The sequence below is a fragment of the Terrapene carolina genome, unplaced genomic scaffold (genome assembly GCF_002925995.2).
Source record: "Terrapene carolina triunguis isolate 2854851 unplaced genomic scaffold, T_m_triunguis-2.0 Scaffold838, whole genome shotgun sequence".
In the NCBI taxonomy this organism is placed as follows: Eukaryota; Metazoa; Chordata; order Testudines; family Emydidae; genus Terrapene; species Terrapene triunguis.
The window spans coordinates 7,376,620-7,392,123 of record NW_020665189.1 but is presented as its reverse complement, the minus strand read 5'-3'; the positions used below and the strand labels follow the sequence as shown (position 1 = coordinate 7,392,123).

The 15,504-nt window shown below is 44.0% G+C and overlaps 1 protein-coding gene across 1 annotated transcript in view; it reads right to left on the bottom strand.

Annotated features, from left to right (window-relative positions):
- Positions 1-955: 955 nt before the first annotated feature.
- ETF1 (eukaryotic translation termination factor 1) overlaps positions 956-15,504 on the bottom strand; it is a 39,211-nt gene continuing 24,662 nt past the window's right edge. The window contains exons 5-11 of the mRNA XM_024206156.3: positions 10,566-10,704; positions 9,323-9,513; positions 8,632-8,761; positions 7,202-7,357; positions 6,502-6,566; positions 4,970-5,117; positions 956-3,126 (exon numbers count right to left, since the gene is read on the bottom strand). Coding sequence (XP_024061924.1) covers positions 3,044-3,126; positions 4,970-5,117; positions 6,502-6,566; positions 7,202-7,357; positions 8,632-8,761; positions 9,323-9,513; positions 10,566-10,704 — 912 coding nt within the window. The 3' untranslated portion in view covers positions 956-3,043. The remainder of the gene's footprint in view (positions 3,127-4,969; positions 5,118-6,501; positions 6,567-7,201; positions 7,358-8,631; positions 8,762-9,322; positions 9,514-10,565; positions 10,705-15,504) is intronic.

Sequence of the window (15,504 nt, the reverse complement as noted above, 5' to 3'; positions counted from 1 at the left end):
GATCACAGGTGGGGTAGTGGTGGCGGCCCCCCCCTAGAATTGCATTCAGCTCTGCGTAGAAGCGGCATGTCCGCGGCTCTGACCCGGAGCGACCGTTTGCCTCCTTTGTTTTTTGATAGGCTTGTCTGAGCTCCTTCACTTTCACGCGGCACTGATCTGAGTCCCTATTGTGGCCTCTCTCCATCATGCCCTTGGAGATTTTTTCAAAAGTTTTGGCATTTCGTCTCTTTGAACGAAGTTCTGCTAGCACCGAATCCTCACCCCATACAGCGATCAGATCCAGTACCTCCCGTGTGGTCCATGCTGGTGCTCTTTTTCGATTATCAGCCTGCATGGTTACCTGTGCTGATGAGCTGAGGTATCTGTGGTCACCTGTGCTCTCCACGCTGAGCAAACAGGAAATGAAATTCAAATTTTCCTGGGTCTTTTCCTGTCTACCTGGCCAGTGCATGCGAGTTCAGATTGCTGTCCAGAGCGGTCAGTGGTGCACTGTGGGATAGCTCCCGGAGGCCAATACCATCGATTTGTGGCCACACTAACCCTAATTCGGATTAACAAAATCGATTTTGACGTTACTCCGTTCGTCGAGGTGGAGTACAGAAATCGATTTAAAGGGCCCTTTAATTCGAATTAACTGGCTCTGTAGTGTGGACAGGTGAAGGGTTAATTCGGATTAACGCAGCTAAATCCGAATTAAAGTCGTAGTGTAGACCAGGCCTAATATTCTACATTTCAGCTCAACATTAGGGAAGCCAAACAAAGACCTGTGCACTCTGGGCTGCCAGTTGGGGAACCTTTTGTGCTAAATGGAAACAAGATGCTCTCTATCTAGGTTTGAGAACTGAGTAAGGTTGTTTGACTAGGTGGCCTCTGCTGAGAGTTCATGAGGCCAGTAAAGCAACATCGCCCCCTGTAAGAGTAATTACTGTACTAAAAGAAAATCAAGAGTCCATGCTATATTCTTAAATATGGTTTAATACTCTTCTCCATTTCTGTACATCACAACACCAAGATATCACTGCTTGGGATCTCTCTGCAGAGGCTATATAGTATGCGAAGGCTAGGATTTCTCACCCACCTTTTAATGTGTTTGTATGTGTAAGTGTAATACATATCAGTATATATTGATATACACATCAATATATAATGCAATATATATCACCAAAGAGAACACATTGATTAAAGAAATACAAAAATTTGGCATCATTTCCAAACTTAAATAGTAAAAATAAAAACTACAAAAAGGAGCTGCATACCCTAAATGTATCATGTGAAACAACAAGCAGTATATTCAAAAATGTAAATTTACATCCAATTTTTCTGGTCTTGTCATGTCACATTAGACCCATTTACAATGGCAAAATCCAAACATACTGCTTTGAAGACAGCAAACTCACTGGCGCTTGGGTTTTGTGCAAATCTATAGCAGACCCAACTGCAAAACTTTCATAGGAGACTCCAGCTTTGATGGGAACATCTGTTGTAGACAATGGCAAACACTGCCTTGTTTGCTGGGTTATAAAACAGCGGTACAAGTTATATTGCTCACATTGACAGTCATTTTGGACCTCTAGGAGTACAGCGTGACAGTCAGAAGCTATGTTTTAAGACAAACACTCCCCTCCATTCAAGTGAAACAGGATTATTGGAACGATATGCAAGTATGCCACTTGGGAACAAAAAGCTGCTTCCAACCAACATGCTAAAAGTGACTGAGGAAGAATCAGTGAAGGACAGCAGTTTAGGCACTAAAATGTCAGAGTACCCATCAGAAAACCTGCTATCCCAAGAGAACAGAAAGGTCAGCTCTGTGCATTAGGTCTCGTGCCAATGCAGATTTTAACCTTTGGCTCTAGGTAAACGTAACCATTTTTACAGTTTCGAAATGCATTCTATTAACAGGCATTACAAAGACATTGCTTGAGGGTCTGGGTATAATCAGAAGTTTGAACCCACTTCTAAGGCTAGACTAGAGTTCAGTCTCAGATGTACATGACCACCTGCTGATCCATTATGAAGTCCTTGGTGCTGGGGAGCTGGGATTTCCCAATGGGGTACCCAAGTGTTCAACAGTAGCATCAAGTTTTCCAAATCCACCAGTGCCAAGGGTTTAATCACAGTCACATCTTGTTAGTTGCTCCTGTGAAATACCTGCTTCCATTTATGGGTTCACCAACAATCAAATTCACATAATCAAGGAAATTTTATGCAGTCCTAAAGCAAAAATAAGAAAATCTTACCAAAAAAGACCCAAAGGGGTTCCACCTTACTTCCCTTACATCATGTGTTTATTTCTGTCAAGACTGAAAAAAGAGTGAAGGCCACACCACTCAATTCCCAAATTAAGCCTCCTAAGACTCTGGCAGCATTTCCATTGCAATCAAGGAAGTGTGCTTCCTAATTTGTACAAGTAGTGCTTTTGCAAAATGGATTAAGGTAAGAGTTTGGCTTGTCAAAGCAGCTCCCCAAGCTATCTGAATTTTCCAGCCACACCTTGTCAGCTGGCACTCAAAGAGTGCCTTTTCTCTTATTCTTCCAATATTAGAGAGAAACAGTGGCTCCAATATCTCACTACATTTCTTCTTCTGCAGTCTAAGCTGAGAATGCCATGTAAATGGGTCATGACACTGCAAAATGCAGCAATTGATTTTCTCCAATCAAAATAAAAGAAACAAACCAGTATGATCTTACTTCTATTAATTTTTGAAGGAAGAAGGTTTACAGCAGTTAATGTATCATGACGGTTAAAAAAATCATTTTCATAAAATACAAGAGCAACCAATTTCACCATCGAGTAAGAGTAAAAACTGGGATTCTTTTAAATTAGTCCAAAGTGGCATATAGGAACTTAGTAGTTTGCTGCTGTACTGACACTATGACAAATCAAAGTGTAGGGTTTTGTTTTTTTAAATCCAATGCTTATGGATCAAGTTCTGGAAATGTTCCAATTCTAAGGCAGGGATCTGTTGTGTTTTCCACCATTTGCTCCTTGGGTTGGATGCTGGAGGGGTGAGGCACGTTTTGCCGGACCCAGGTCGACTACCTAGTAGTCATCAAGGTCAAAAAATTCATCATCTCCTCCTTGGTATTCCATTCCCTGGAAATCCACTCGGTACCTCAAGATACCTGTAAAAACAAGACACCTTTTAGCTTCTTCCTAGTTCAGTGTACTAGAAAGGGCTTAGTACAAAATATATCTTACAATACACTGTGGACCTATTTAACATATGTGCTAGTCAGCAACTTCTGGATCACGTCATCTCAAACTTTGACTTGCACCATGGAGATGGAGACCATGATTTTTAACAACAGAGAGTCTAGTATTTGGTCTGTGTGGAATTAAGATGCTACAGAACAAGGGTAGTCAATAGGCGGACCACAGGCCAAATCCGGACTGCCAATGGACCATGAAGTCTTTTTATTTACTGATTCTTATTTCAGTGTGAAAAACGTTTCTCTGGAGTCTGGACCTTGACCAAGAAATCTTGACCTTGACAAAAACTAATTGCCTACCCCTGCTATGGAAATTTTAAATTAATATATTTTCCAAATATTTCATGTGCTTCCAAGTCACTAGACTTCCAGGAACAGAATTCTTGGCACAGAGAAGCAGTAGAGCAGAGTGAGCTTCATTGTTAATACAGCTGGAGACCCCGTAACTGAAAGACATTGGGCTAATCAGTACTCGTGGCAACGTGAAGTGACTTGGTAGTCCCAAGCTGGGCAGACAACTGTCAAACCCTACTCCACTTAGCACCATTGCTGGCAGTTTCTGAGACTGACCTTCTCTCCCACCCAACGCCCAGAATATGGCTGAGGTAGACTGTACATGGCAGGGAGCCTAGTGTGGAAGTGACCCCCACTATACATTTTGCAGCTATAAGACAGGGTACACACAAATTGCACCAGTATAGCTAAAGCAGTACAACTCCTTGGCATGGATGCTGTTATATTGTGATAGTTTATTCCCATACAGAAAGGGGAAGAAGCTATACTGGGTGTAAGAAACCTTTGTACTGGCATAAATGGGTCCATGAGGAAGGGTGCAAAGGTGTAACTACCTATAAAAGAAATCACCCTGATAGTTTTTGCTGTATGAAATCGTTTAGATTTAGACCTTCACCTGAGAGTCACCCATCAGCTCTGAATTCATCTCCCCCCCAAGAAGGGACTAGGTAAAATGGCTGACACTGGGGATCATGAGCAGAGTTCTATTTGACACAAAGTAGTTCCCTCCCCACAGTGCTCTGAAGGCCCTCATCCTTATCAATGCTTGCTTAAGTGAACAATAATCAGGAAGTCCATCCTTCTAGGACTATGGGCACTGGTGCACAGCAGTCAGTGGGCAATAAAATCCCACCAGGGAGTTAAGTCTTTAGGTCCATCAAACTTTTAAGAGCTCCTGGACTTCTACAGCACTCCAAACTTACCCAGAGAGAAAACGGCCTCTTTCGCACAGGAGCTGGAGGACTGGGAAGATGGATAGGGGACAGATTTTCAAAGGAAAAAGTGGCAGATACCCAAAATGCAGGTGTGCCTTTGAAACTCTCCCCATTGTCTCAGATACCTTCCTTCCCATTCATGAGGGCATAACATTCCCATGCAACTACAGCAGCTTCTTTGAGTGACAGGGCAGTAATGACATTTTGCAGCTGGATACAAGGAGAGCAAGCATCATGTGACCAGCCAACTCTCCACTGAGAACCGAAATGCGCTTTGTGGACCACCAATTGTTCCTGGGCTGCAGTTTGAGATCCCTGCTATATGATGTAGTATACACAAAGTTGTTTTACTGAATGGGGTCCTTACTATATAGATAATTGAAGACAGTCACTGACTCACTGAGCAGAGAGAAACATGACACTATAGGAATGTAGCCTCTCCTATTCTGGTTTCAGAACCAGATTAACAGCAGGTTACATAGGGCCAATGTTTTCAGCTTAGCCTACTTTTTCCTCTTGCAATTTACCTCCAATTCCTCCAAATCCTTTCACAAACTGGGATCCTTCCTGTGACTTGTCTGTAACAATTTCCAACGTTGCTCCAAATTTCTTGTAGTTGTTAGCAAACCATTCCAGAAGGGGCATACTTTCTATCAGTTCGTGTTCCTGGCCGGTCTACAGACAAAGAAAAAAAAAGTAAGGCCTGGTCTACACTCAAAAGTTAGCTTAACAGCTATGGCGCTCAGGGGTGAGAAATCCACACACCCGAGTGCCACAGCTATGCAGATCTAACCAGTGATGCAGACCCAGCTACGCTGACAGAAGAATGCTTCCGTCAGCCTAGCTACCATCAGTCGAGGAGGTGGAGCTACTACAGCGACAGAAAACCCCATCGCTCTAGGAAGCGCCTGCATTACAGTAGCATAGCTACAGCACCATAGCTGTGCCACGATAGCAGGTATGGCTTAAGTGATGTTTCTTTGACTTCAATTTTCACAGCATCTACTGAGGGGTCACTTTCTTCCCAATTCACATTAACTTTAGAAGCACTCTTTGGTCTCACAAACACAAGCCCTGGTGGTGCTGTCAGAGTCCTGGCTCCGTAGGCACACCATTGTTTAAGCATGTAGCTGATGGGCATCCAGGCATGCTCACGGCACAGGCCTGAAGAGATGCTCTGGTACTGGGCATGCTAGTGAGAGCAGAGAACAGAGCGTCCTAGACGAGCACTAAGGCAGAGGGATCAGTGGTTTAAAGGGGTTGGGGGGGGGGGGGAAGAAGGCGTAATGTGCCTATCCACCACTGACCACTCTCACCACAGCTGTGAGCCTTGTGCCACCATTACCATTAGGGCCCTCAGCATGCACTCTAAACGGCAACCATAACAGCAAAACAAAGCAAGACGGAAGTGGCTATGCTAGCCATGTGGTCAAACTGCAGCAGTTCAGTGTCTTTTCAGTGCTCTCTTTTCCAAGGGGACAGGGTCCTGCCTGACTCACGACAAGAAAGGGGAAAATTATATGGAAGAGCACTTAGCGTCCTCTAGTTAAGGATGGGGAGGCATCCCCAAAGTTGTCCATCAACCCTAGTATATCTAGAGGGAGATTCTCCATTACCCTGCACCTTGTGCAGTCATTTAGACCAGTACAAATGCCACCCAATCAGAATGGTGATGTTTCACACTGGTGTAGACTGCTGCATCAGGTGCGGAGCATGTGCTCAAGGAGAAGAGCTAGGTTCAGTTGTGTTCAACTAGGCCCTTTTACTTCATCTTTCAAGCTCATTTGACCTGAGAATGAAGACTGAGCAGCAAGGAAATCAATTAGGAAAAAAACAACAAGGTGAGACTCTGGAGTAACATTCAAGGCCAACAGGAAAGACTGCAGCACAGCCCATCAAATCGAGACTTTGTAAAGGAGCCAGAGCATAATTTGGTGTGAAACGTTCGAGCATTAGCTAAGTGTGGCGCATTAAGCATAGTTAGAGTCAATCAAAGCCCTGCACCAGTACAGCATAATCATCCTTTCTGAGTGTACTACAAGACCAGGAGTTGAAATACCTCTTTATCTGTGAAGTGGGATTTATCTTTCTCTTGTTCTGGTGTCAAATATAGAATCTTCTCCTCTGAGAGAGAAAAACAGTGTTAGAGATTGATGCAACTAGCAGCAGGCTAGAAACTCTGTAGAAGCCAGTGCAACACAGGGGTCTACAAGGTCTCTGAATCCCTTCCTTTCTGTTTGGGGTCGCACAGTCAAGGCTGCACATGGAGGCACTGAGCACGAGGTGCAAAGTCAGAAAAGGTCTTTGGGCATGTAATGCCCTTGCTGGGGCAGGAAGAGAATTTTGCATCTGGCTAAAAGGAGGATGGAGGAATGTGGGTGGTGGTGGTGGGAAATGGGTGGGTGGCTAGATGCCGCGGGATCAAGTCAATCTCCCACTGTATTATGGAAGTGTAAATACAATCACAACGCAGGGATTAACACTTTCACAAAACTCTATCTTCAAGGCCTGCTTAGCCAAGCCCCCTCCCAGCACTGCTATGCCACCCCACCCAGTCTCTGCTTGTTTTCAGCTTCTCCTCCCACGTCATCATGCAAGTGGGAAGTGACAAGCTAGTGACTGTCTATAGGATTTCTATGAAAAACTCCTTAAAGGGAGGTTTTAAAGCACAGCTCCTGCCTAACAGCAGAGTTCTCCCAAGGAACATTGAATAGCTAATCCCCTCCAGGCTCCTAGTCGAGCTCTGAATTATGACATACCTTCTGTGCCTTGGCAATGGAGAACGTATCTCATTATATCCAGATTTTCATAAACTATCAGTATCTCTACTGCTCCCATTTCCAAAGCTTTCAGTGTATCTTCAACACCAAAGCAGTACTTCCCCGTGTCCTGACTGATTTCATCGAAGTATCGGCCTGCATTCAGGAGACAGCAGAGAAACACTCGTGAACACAGATCATGTCACATGAAATTTTACTAAGCCTTATTTGAAGAAGAGCTACAGTAAAGTGAGACTGTTTTGTGTCTGGCTATAGAGGCCACACACTAGTATGCCAGGCAGAATTAACTATTCATCACCTGCTAGGGAGCTGGCAACATGTCACTCAGAGCTCTTAGCTAGGAAGTCTCAGTGCCAGCTAGGCAGCTCTCTCAGGAGCACTGCGAAGTGAGACAGAGAGGTTAACCTCTGACACCCAGCCACCAACCACAAGCAGGCACTAAACTTTATTCCCCTTCAGTGTAAGGCAGCTACTGTTACCGTCCCCCAGAGTGGGTCTTACTAAGCTTTCCTACTGCTGTGTGACAAGAGGATCATTTCTGTTGCAATTTCAAAGAAAAGCAAAAGTCTAATCCTCATTTTCTTGGAGACGGGAGAGATCAGAGGAGTTGTTTTCCCTGACTGCATGGGAGGCCTGAGAAACTAAAGCTGGCCCTGATGAAAGGATAAAGAATAGGGTGGAATGGATGGAAAGATTGCAATGGAGGCAAACTGGTAGGAAAGGGAGAGCAATCTCCATTATCAGCTCCAGCTGTATTTCCAAGGGTATTTAAGGATCCAGTCATTCCCTACCACTCTATTCACAATATCACGTCAGTCTGTAATATTGTTATCAAGGCAGGTAATACCCAATGAGCCGTTTAGTCTGTACAGGCCGGGACTCCTTTTCGGACACTATGAACAATGTGTTACGGCCAGAAGGGACTGTTTTACGGATGAGGAGCTGAGGCAGAGTTGATGCGACTTTCCCAAAGTCACGCAGCAAGTCAGTAGCAGGGCCAGGAATTGAACCCAGGTCACTAGAGTTCAAGTCCAGTGCCCAAACCACAACTCTCACAGTCCTCCATATGTTGACACACTTGGGGGTCCTTGACTAAAGCAGCAACTGATAGCACTTCAGTGTGTAACAGTGGACCCGACCAGATGCGTATGTACAGAGATACCAGGCCAGCTGCTGCGATGTCTCACTTCACACCACGTGCATTCAGAGGGCACTTTTGTGGCAAGGCAGAAAGAGTGGAGGATTTATTCTAAGCGGAAAGCAGTGTTTGAGGTGTTGCTTGGAGAATGGAAGTCATCAGTGACATCCCCTTTTGCCCAACTTTCACATGAGGACTTAGCTAGGGGTGAGTAGTAAAGCAGGACGGATATCCAACTCATGAGAGGCTAGCTATGTAGGTCTATTCATACCTATTAGTTTCTTCTCTTGAATGAATTTCACATTGGAGAGGACCTCGGTGGACAACTCAATTGCTTGATTGAATCCATTTTCTCCACCATACGAGATATCAACTAGTTTCAAGACTTTGGACTGCAACCGCTACATACAAAGAAAGTCAGTGTTAGCCAACCTATTGAGCAGCACTGCCATAAAACTACTTCAGAAACCCATCAGAATGAAAATGCCTGACAAGCTACACTGGTAATCTGACTTCAGAAGCTCTGCATGCAAGTGAAACAAAACAGTTCTGAACATTCAGTGTGTAACTACAACTTTCAGAGTGCAGGGCCAGAGAGGAGGAGTTGAATTCTACTAAAGCCTCTGCTTTTCGCTTTGGAATATAACCAAAGAACATGAATTCCACTTTTAGCCAGAAGAGACAAGTATCCCATTAGGTACGCTCCATTACTAAGTGAAATCCTAGCTCCTTACAGGTCACCAGGATATAGCTCCCTTTCTAGAAAGGGGCCCCCCTACAGAATACAACAATTTTACATTTTAATTGTATTCTTAATTTAAGATACTTTAGTTGGTTTCTCCTGAAGAGCATGCATCAGCCATGAACCACTGCCACCACTAGCACCATGAGGACATTAGTCACAGTCCTTAAGCAGGCAGGCTGTGGGTTTCACTTAGCACAGGAAGTCCACTTTCGCTTACCTGATCAAACATGTCAGATTGACTTAGTTCAGTTTTGAAGTCAGCTGATCCAGCTAAAACGAGACCAGCCACGTTCACCTTATCACCGGAAATGAACAGCTGCACAGCTGTCTCCGCTACCTTCCTCACGTAGTTGTGTCGCTTTTCCATCCTCAAACGAGCAAAACGCAAGGCAGATTGACCTCCTCTACCTTTAAGGGAGAACAGATGGGATGTAGCCATTTTGAGGTCTACTGCCACAGAAACTGTTGGCATGTGGCCCCAACAGAACCCAAGATATGATGCAAATTAGTCTACCACAAGTAGGGATAAGGGCATTCAATGAAAACAGCAAAGAGTGAACAGGCAGGACCCACCCATCAGGTGACTTTCTACATGTCTTCCACATGAAAGTATGTCACAAGGAATCATTGAAGAACGACTAAAGATCTGGAGATGTGAGGCTTACACCAACGCAGTTTACTTTGGTATGTCACCAGACTATGCTGTACTAATTTAAGCCTTGCTACATACTAGCATGGTGCGCCTCTGCAGTAGAGGTCTGTACAGGTTTGGCTACATCGGGGCAAACTTCCTTAATGTGGATATGATTGGGGCAAAATTAGATGAAACAGAAAGATAGTTAACTAAGACTAGGCAACTGCTGGTTAAGTACTTAATTCACAAATATTTAGAGACAAAAGGAAGATATTTAAGTTAAATATCCTTGCTTACATCACAGACACCAGACTGAACATTTAGAAGTCTGGTTTACTGAACTCGGTACCACTAAACCTTTTGGCATTTCTTGTTGCTTTGACAGTGCAAGGGGCCAAGTCAGTTCCATTGTGGTTCTCATGCAATAGGTCAGTGTCTGAAATGCACACACTTTCAGGGCAAGATTCAAAGGCACTTTCCACTGCAATTTAAGAGCTGCTGGTCTTTGTTTTGGATAATTCATTTGTGAACACCCAAGTTTGGGGTCAAATTTGGCCAGAAAGTGTCCTTTTATATGGGTCATGTTGATTTGCTAACAGTTGATGAGACTAACGTAAGATGGCAGGGAAATGGACTGCAGGATTTGGACGTTACCGGTTTCATTCTTTCAAATGTACCTGTGTCTTAATATTTCATTGTCTAAGTTAGTTTCCTGAGTGTGGAATTACACACAGTCTCGGCATCACTAACTGTACTTTACACTCCTCTCCCTGCCTCCACATTCCCTTTCTGCTGGAGGCAGTTAAGATCTTTGTTACTGCATTACCATGCTTCTTTGGGAGATCCACAGTGAATTTGTGCAGGACTTCTCTTGTGTTTCCTTGAAGAGTTCCGAAGAGTGCGCCACTACCATCTATTACGATAAAACCAAACTTGCTGTCATCAGACAGTAGTGCTGTCAGAGCCTGAAATGTGAACACAACATGGTTAGCAATAACCACTAACAGCCAACATCAGCACTTTGACTACTCAGCAGAGCAGCAGTTCATTAAGGGAGAACAGCAGGCACAATACAGATCACTGAAACAATGGTTTGGTAATCATGGATATTTTTATGAAGCAGTCAAGATAAAATTGACAAAAATACCCGAGAAAATTCTTGATTACTGTCTTGTACCCGGTACCACTGAGTGCTAGAGCAAGATGCCAGTGCTTTGAGTCAGACACAAGTTGTCCCCACCATTTGCAGTGCCATTGATCAACTGTTCATTGCTTAAAGGGACAGGTTTAGCAGGAGGATTACCTCTGTGTATCCAAATTAGCTCTCCAAGTTAAAATCCTATTCTGCTTGGATGTGTGGAGAGGAAGGTGAGCTAGTTTTCCTAATAGTCCAGTCTGGGGGATTATGTCTCATGTAGTCCTCTGATCTGGCTCTATCCGTGCAGTGCTATTAGGTTTACTGTATTAGTCACCAATGCAACCCAACCCAAACTTTAGCTCGGCCGCTATCAAGGAATTTCAACTTTATCACATGTTTACCAGCAAGAGATTCAGAGTGTTGATAGTTATGAAATCCATGACAACTGTGACAAAAACTCAGCCTTACAGATTAAAGGGGGATTCGTAATGATTCTATTGATTTATTAGCTATGGGTGGAAGAGGGACAGACAACATCTACTGGAAGATCAGGTATCTTGAGCCTCCTTCCTACTGCAGTGTTGAAGGTTAAGCAGGGTTTGAGTCTCCAGCATGTTCTGAGTTGACTGTTCCCTTCTGAGCCAGCAACCCTTATAATGGTTGCTCACTGGCTAGACCTTATCAGTTGCTTCCTTCCAAAAGCTGCAGTTTCTGGAAAGCAGGGAGGAATATTTCAAGTAGACAGTGAGCAAAGATTAGCATTTGAAGTTAGACTGTTTCTTGCCCAATCCTAATTCAGGAGTTTCAGAATCTGTAACTGGTACCTGAAATTAAATTTTAAGTTGACAAGTTCTCAGCAGCTTGTTGAATGCTGGAGAAGTGATGCTGTTAACTTGCTATCACAGGGCTTAAGCTGTTTGCATGTGTCTCAGAGTAGACTGACTGAACGGATGGAACAAAAAGCAGCAGCCACCTTTATCCAAAATCCACACAATCAAGCCTGTGGTTTTTGAGCTAAATATCAGGGAAATAAAGGTTTGATGGAGGACTTTGGCCAAACTAAGTATTTTTTAAATTAATTTATGAGAAGGAGTAGTGGCCTATTACAATGTAATCTATTTAACTGGGACAGAGCCAAGCGAATTGTGTGACCAGGAAGAGCATTCCAGCCAAGGTATCAAAAAGTCTTCATAAATCCACTACTTAGACATAGATTTCAGAGTTCAAACCCCCCTTGGGAAGTTACTTCAATTTCACACATGCAATAAAATAGCTTGAGGAAATCTTATCAGATCTCACGATTGCCAAGAGGTAAGTGACTAAAATCTGTGTTCTTGATTCATTCTTATTTTAAAATAAGTATCAAATGGTCACCAGTGATTTCCCCTTCATCACTGCTCTGCCATGGATTCTATTGTTCCTGAACAAAAGCCCTGCCGCTTTTGTTCAGGCTATTCCTTCAGCCTGGGTCTCTCTTGCTACTCCATGACCTGCATCCACTTCTGTTTGCCAAAACAAAGGTGCCACCTTGGATCACAGGAGTCAAGTGTTGCACCCTCCATTTTACCCATCAAAATGAATAGCAATTGTGGCATCCAGACGTCAGTGGCAATTGGCATTACAGAATAGAATACAACATGCTCTTTCATAGGTATACGGATTCTGCACCACAAGCAGAGCTAGGAAAACTGGAACTAAGCACTACTCAGTGGAGACGGGCGAAGCAGACAGGCCAAGGAACAAGGTGCTATTATCATGTCACTGTCTATTACAATTTTCCAAAGTAAATGACATTCTCTTGCTGACCAATGCAACGCCAGCTAAGAAGTTATTTGCTGGGCTGCAGCTACATTTTTCAGAAGGGGTTTAGCCCACTTGAAGCCGAAGGTTCTAACTTTGCTGGAGCCCCCAATGTCTGTGACAGATTGCAGACTACTGTTCCGGTCTCAAACCTCCGGGTCCCCACACAGTATGCTGGAGCAGTTGCCATGTCTCATGCCTTTGTATTCCTGGTCTTTCCCATATCCCTGGGTTTGCTTTTTATTCTTTTTTGTGGTTTCCCTCCCCTTCTTCCATATGGTCTCTGCCCCAGATGAGTGAGATTTGGAGCTTCTAGCAGCACTGCCTCTCTTGGACTGTAGGCTGGTGTACCACCTAGGCAGGGAGACTGCTGCCAGTGCCAGCAACTCCTGGCAAGCCAAAGGGGTGTTTGGGAGTCCTCCCAGGAGTATATCCCCCAAAAGGAGGGGTGGGAAAGATATATCTCACATCTTGTACAAACAGAATAAAAAGACAGTGCCCAGCCCAGAGAGTTTATAATCCACTATGAGGCTGGCAATGGACCTTATCACCATTCAGAAGTGTGAACACCGAGTGGGAGAGCTGCGGTGAGACTCCAGTCACTGATATGTACATGCCCCCAAATACTGACTTCCTACTTCAGATGCATGCTCTCATTTTAGATGCCAGGTAAGTATACCTCAGAAAGATGCATGTACAATTCACAAGTGCAAAGAGCAGCCAGAACTGTACCATGAACTTTAAGGCCTGTGCAAAGTGAAAACAGCCAGGAAGGACGATAAGTTCCAGCATGCCATGCTCCCTCCTAGTCCAGGTGGAAGGGACCCCAGCACTGTTTTCAGAAGGGTGGCTGCAATCTGCCTCCTAAGTCATTGATGCAACTCATTAGGGCAGTTGCCTGAGTAGTAATTAACCCTCTGCTGTCAGAGAATAGAGTGGTGCTTGCTAGAAGTGTAATGAGTTTAGACAGGCCAGGGTAATACTTATGCTAAGCTAACTGGCTTCAGCCTGGTCTTTGCTTGACTTGAGTGTTGCTTGCTAAATTCATCCTTATGAAGCTGTTTAAGTCATGATTACAGCTGCTATGTAGGATAAAGGTGATGCTTTGTAGTGTCTTGAAAGCCATAGATAAGAGGAAGTTAATCAGTATAACAAAAACACAAAAGTTACAGACAAAAAGTCCCTGTATTGGGAAAAACAGGAAAGTCCCTGCACTGAATGGTATGATGCGAGTAAGTAAACCGATTGGGAGAGAGACATGAAAATTGCATGGACAGCAACAGTGATGTAAACTGAAGCCTGCTCATGCATACCGTATGGGTTATGTAAGAATGTTTAATGTTGATTGGCTGGTCAGATAATGTGGAACGGTATAAATATGCTGAACCGTTAGAGGATAGAGGGACCCTCGAAGAATAATCCATTGTGACTTGCCTATTACTCAGGAGAAGGTAACTGATTGATACCTTTTTCTATATATCTGTCATTCATTGCTTTTATAGTAACTGTAAATACAAAGCCATGCTTTTGGTTCAAACAAAGGTTTGAATTAATAAACCTGAATGGCTCGGCCCCGAGTGTGTGGTAATCCTCACCCAACATGCTGCTCCATTTCCTCCAGCAAGAAGAGCAAGGAAAGCTTGGCAGCAAGACATGTATGAGAACTAGTGACATTAGCACAGATGTATCTTGACTCTTTTACTAAACCTCACTTCAAGCATGGCTCAGAATGACTTTAGAGACTTTAAGGTCAGAAAGGACCATTATGATCATCTAGTCTGACCTCCTGCACAATGCAGGCCACAGAATCTCACCCACCCACTCCTATATCAAACCTGTGTCTGAGCCATTGAAGTCCTCAAATCATGGTTTAAAGACTTCAAGGTGCAGAGAATCTTCCAGCAAGTGACCTGTGCTCCATGCTGCAGAGGAAGGCGAAACCCCCCAGGGCTTCTGCCAATCTGCCCTGGAGGAAAATTCCTTCCCGACCCCAAATATGGCGATCAGCTAAACCCTGAGTATGTGGGCAAGACTCACCAGCCAGACACCCAGGAAGGAATTCTCTGTAGTAACTCAGATCCCACCCCATCTAACATCCCATCACAAGCCATTGGGCATATTTACCGCTAGTAGTCAAAGACGAATTAATTGCCAAAATTAGGCTATCCAATTATACCGTCCCCTCCATAAACTTATCAAGCTTAGTCTTGAAGCCAGATATGTCTTTTGCCCCCACTACTCCCCTTGGAAGGCTGTTCCAGAACTTCACTCCTCTGATAGTTAGAAACCTGTGTCTAATTTCAAGTCTAAACTTCCTGATGGCCAGTTTATATCATTTGTACTTGTGTCCACATTGGAACTGAGCTTAAATAATTCCTCTCCCTCCCTGGTATTTATTCCTCTGATATATTTATAGAGAGCAATCATATCTCCCCATAGCCTTATTTTGGTTAGGCTAAACAAGCCAAGCTCTTTGAGTCTCTTTTCATAAAACAGGTTTTCCATTCCTCGGATCATCCTAGTAGCCCTTCTCTGAACCGGTTCCAGTTTGAATTCATCCTTCTTAAACATGGGAGACCAGAACTGCACACAGTATTCCAGATGAGGTCTCACCAGTGCCTTGTATAACGCACTAACACCTCCTTATCTCTACTGGAAATACCTCGCCTGATGCATCCCAAGACCGCATTAGCTTTTTTAACAGCCATATCACATTGGCAGCTCAGTCATCCTGTGATCAACCAATACTCCGAGGTCACAGCACTCTGATGCTAGACAAGGCCTGCCACCAACTCCAAAGAAAAGCCTGTGAGTTATACAAACTCAG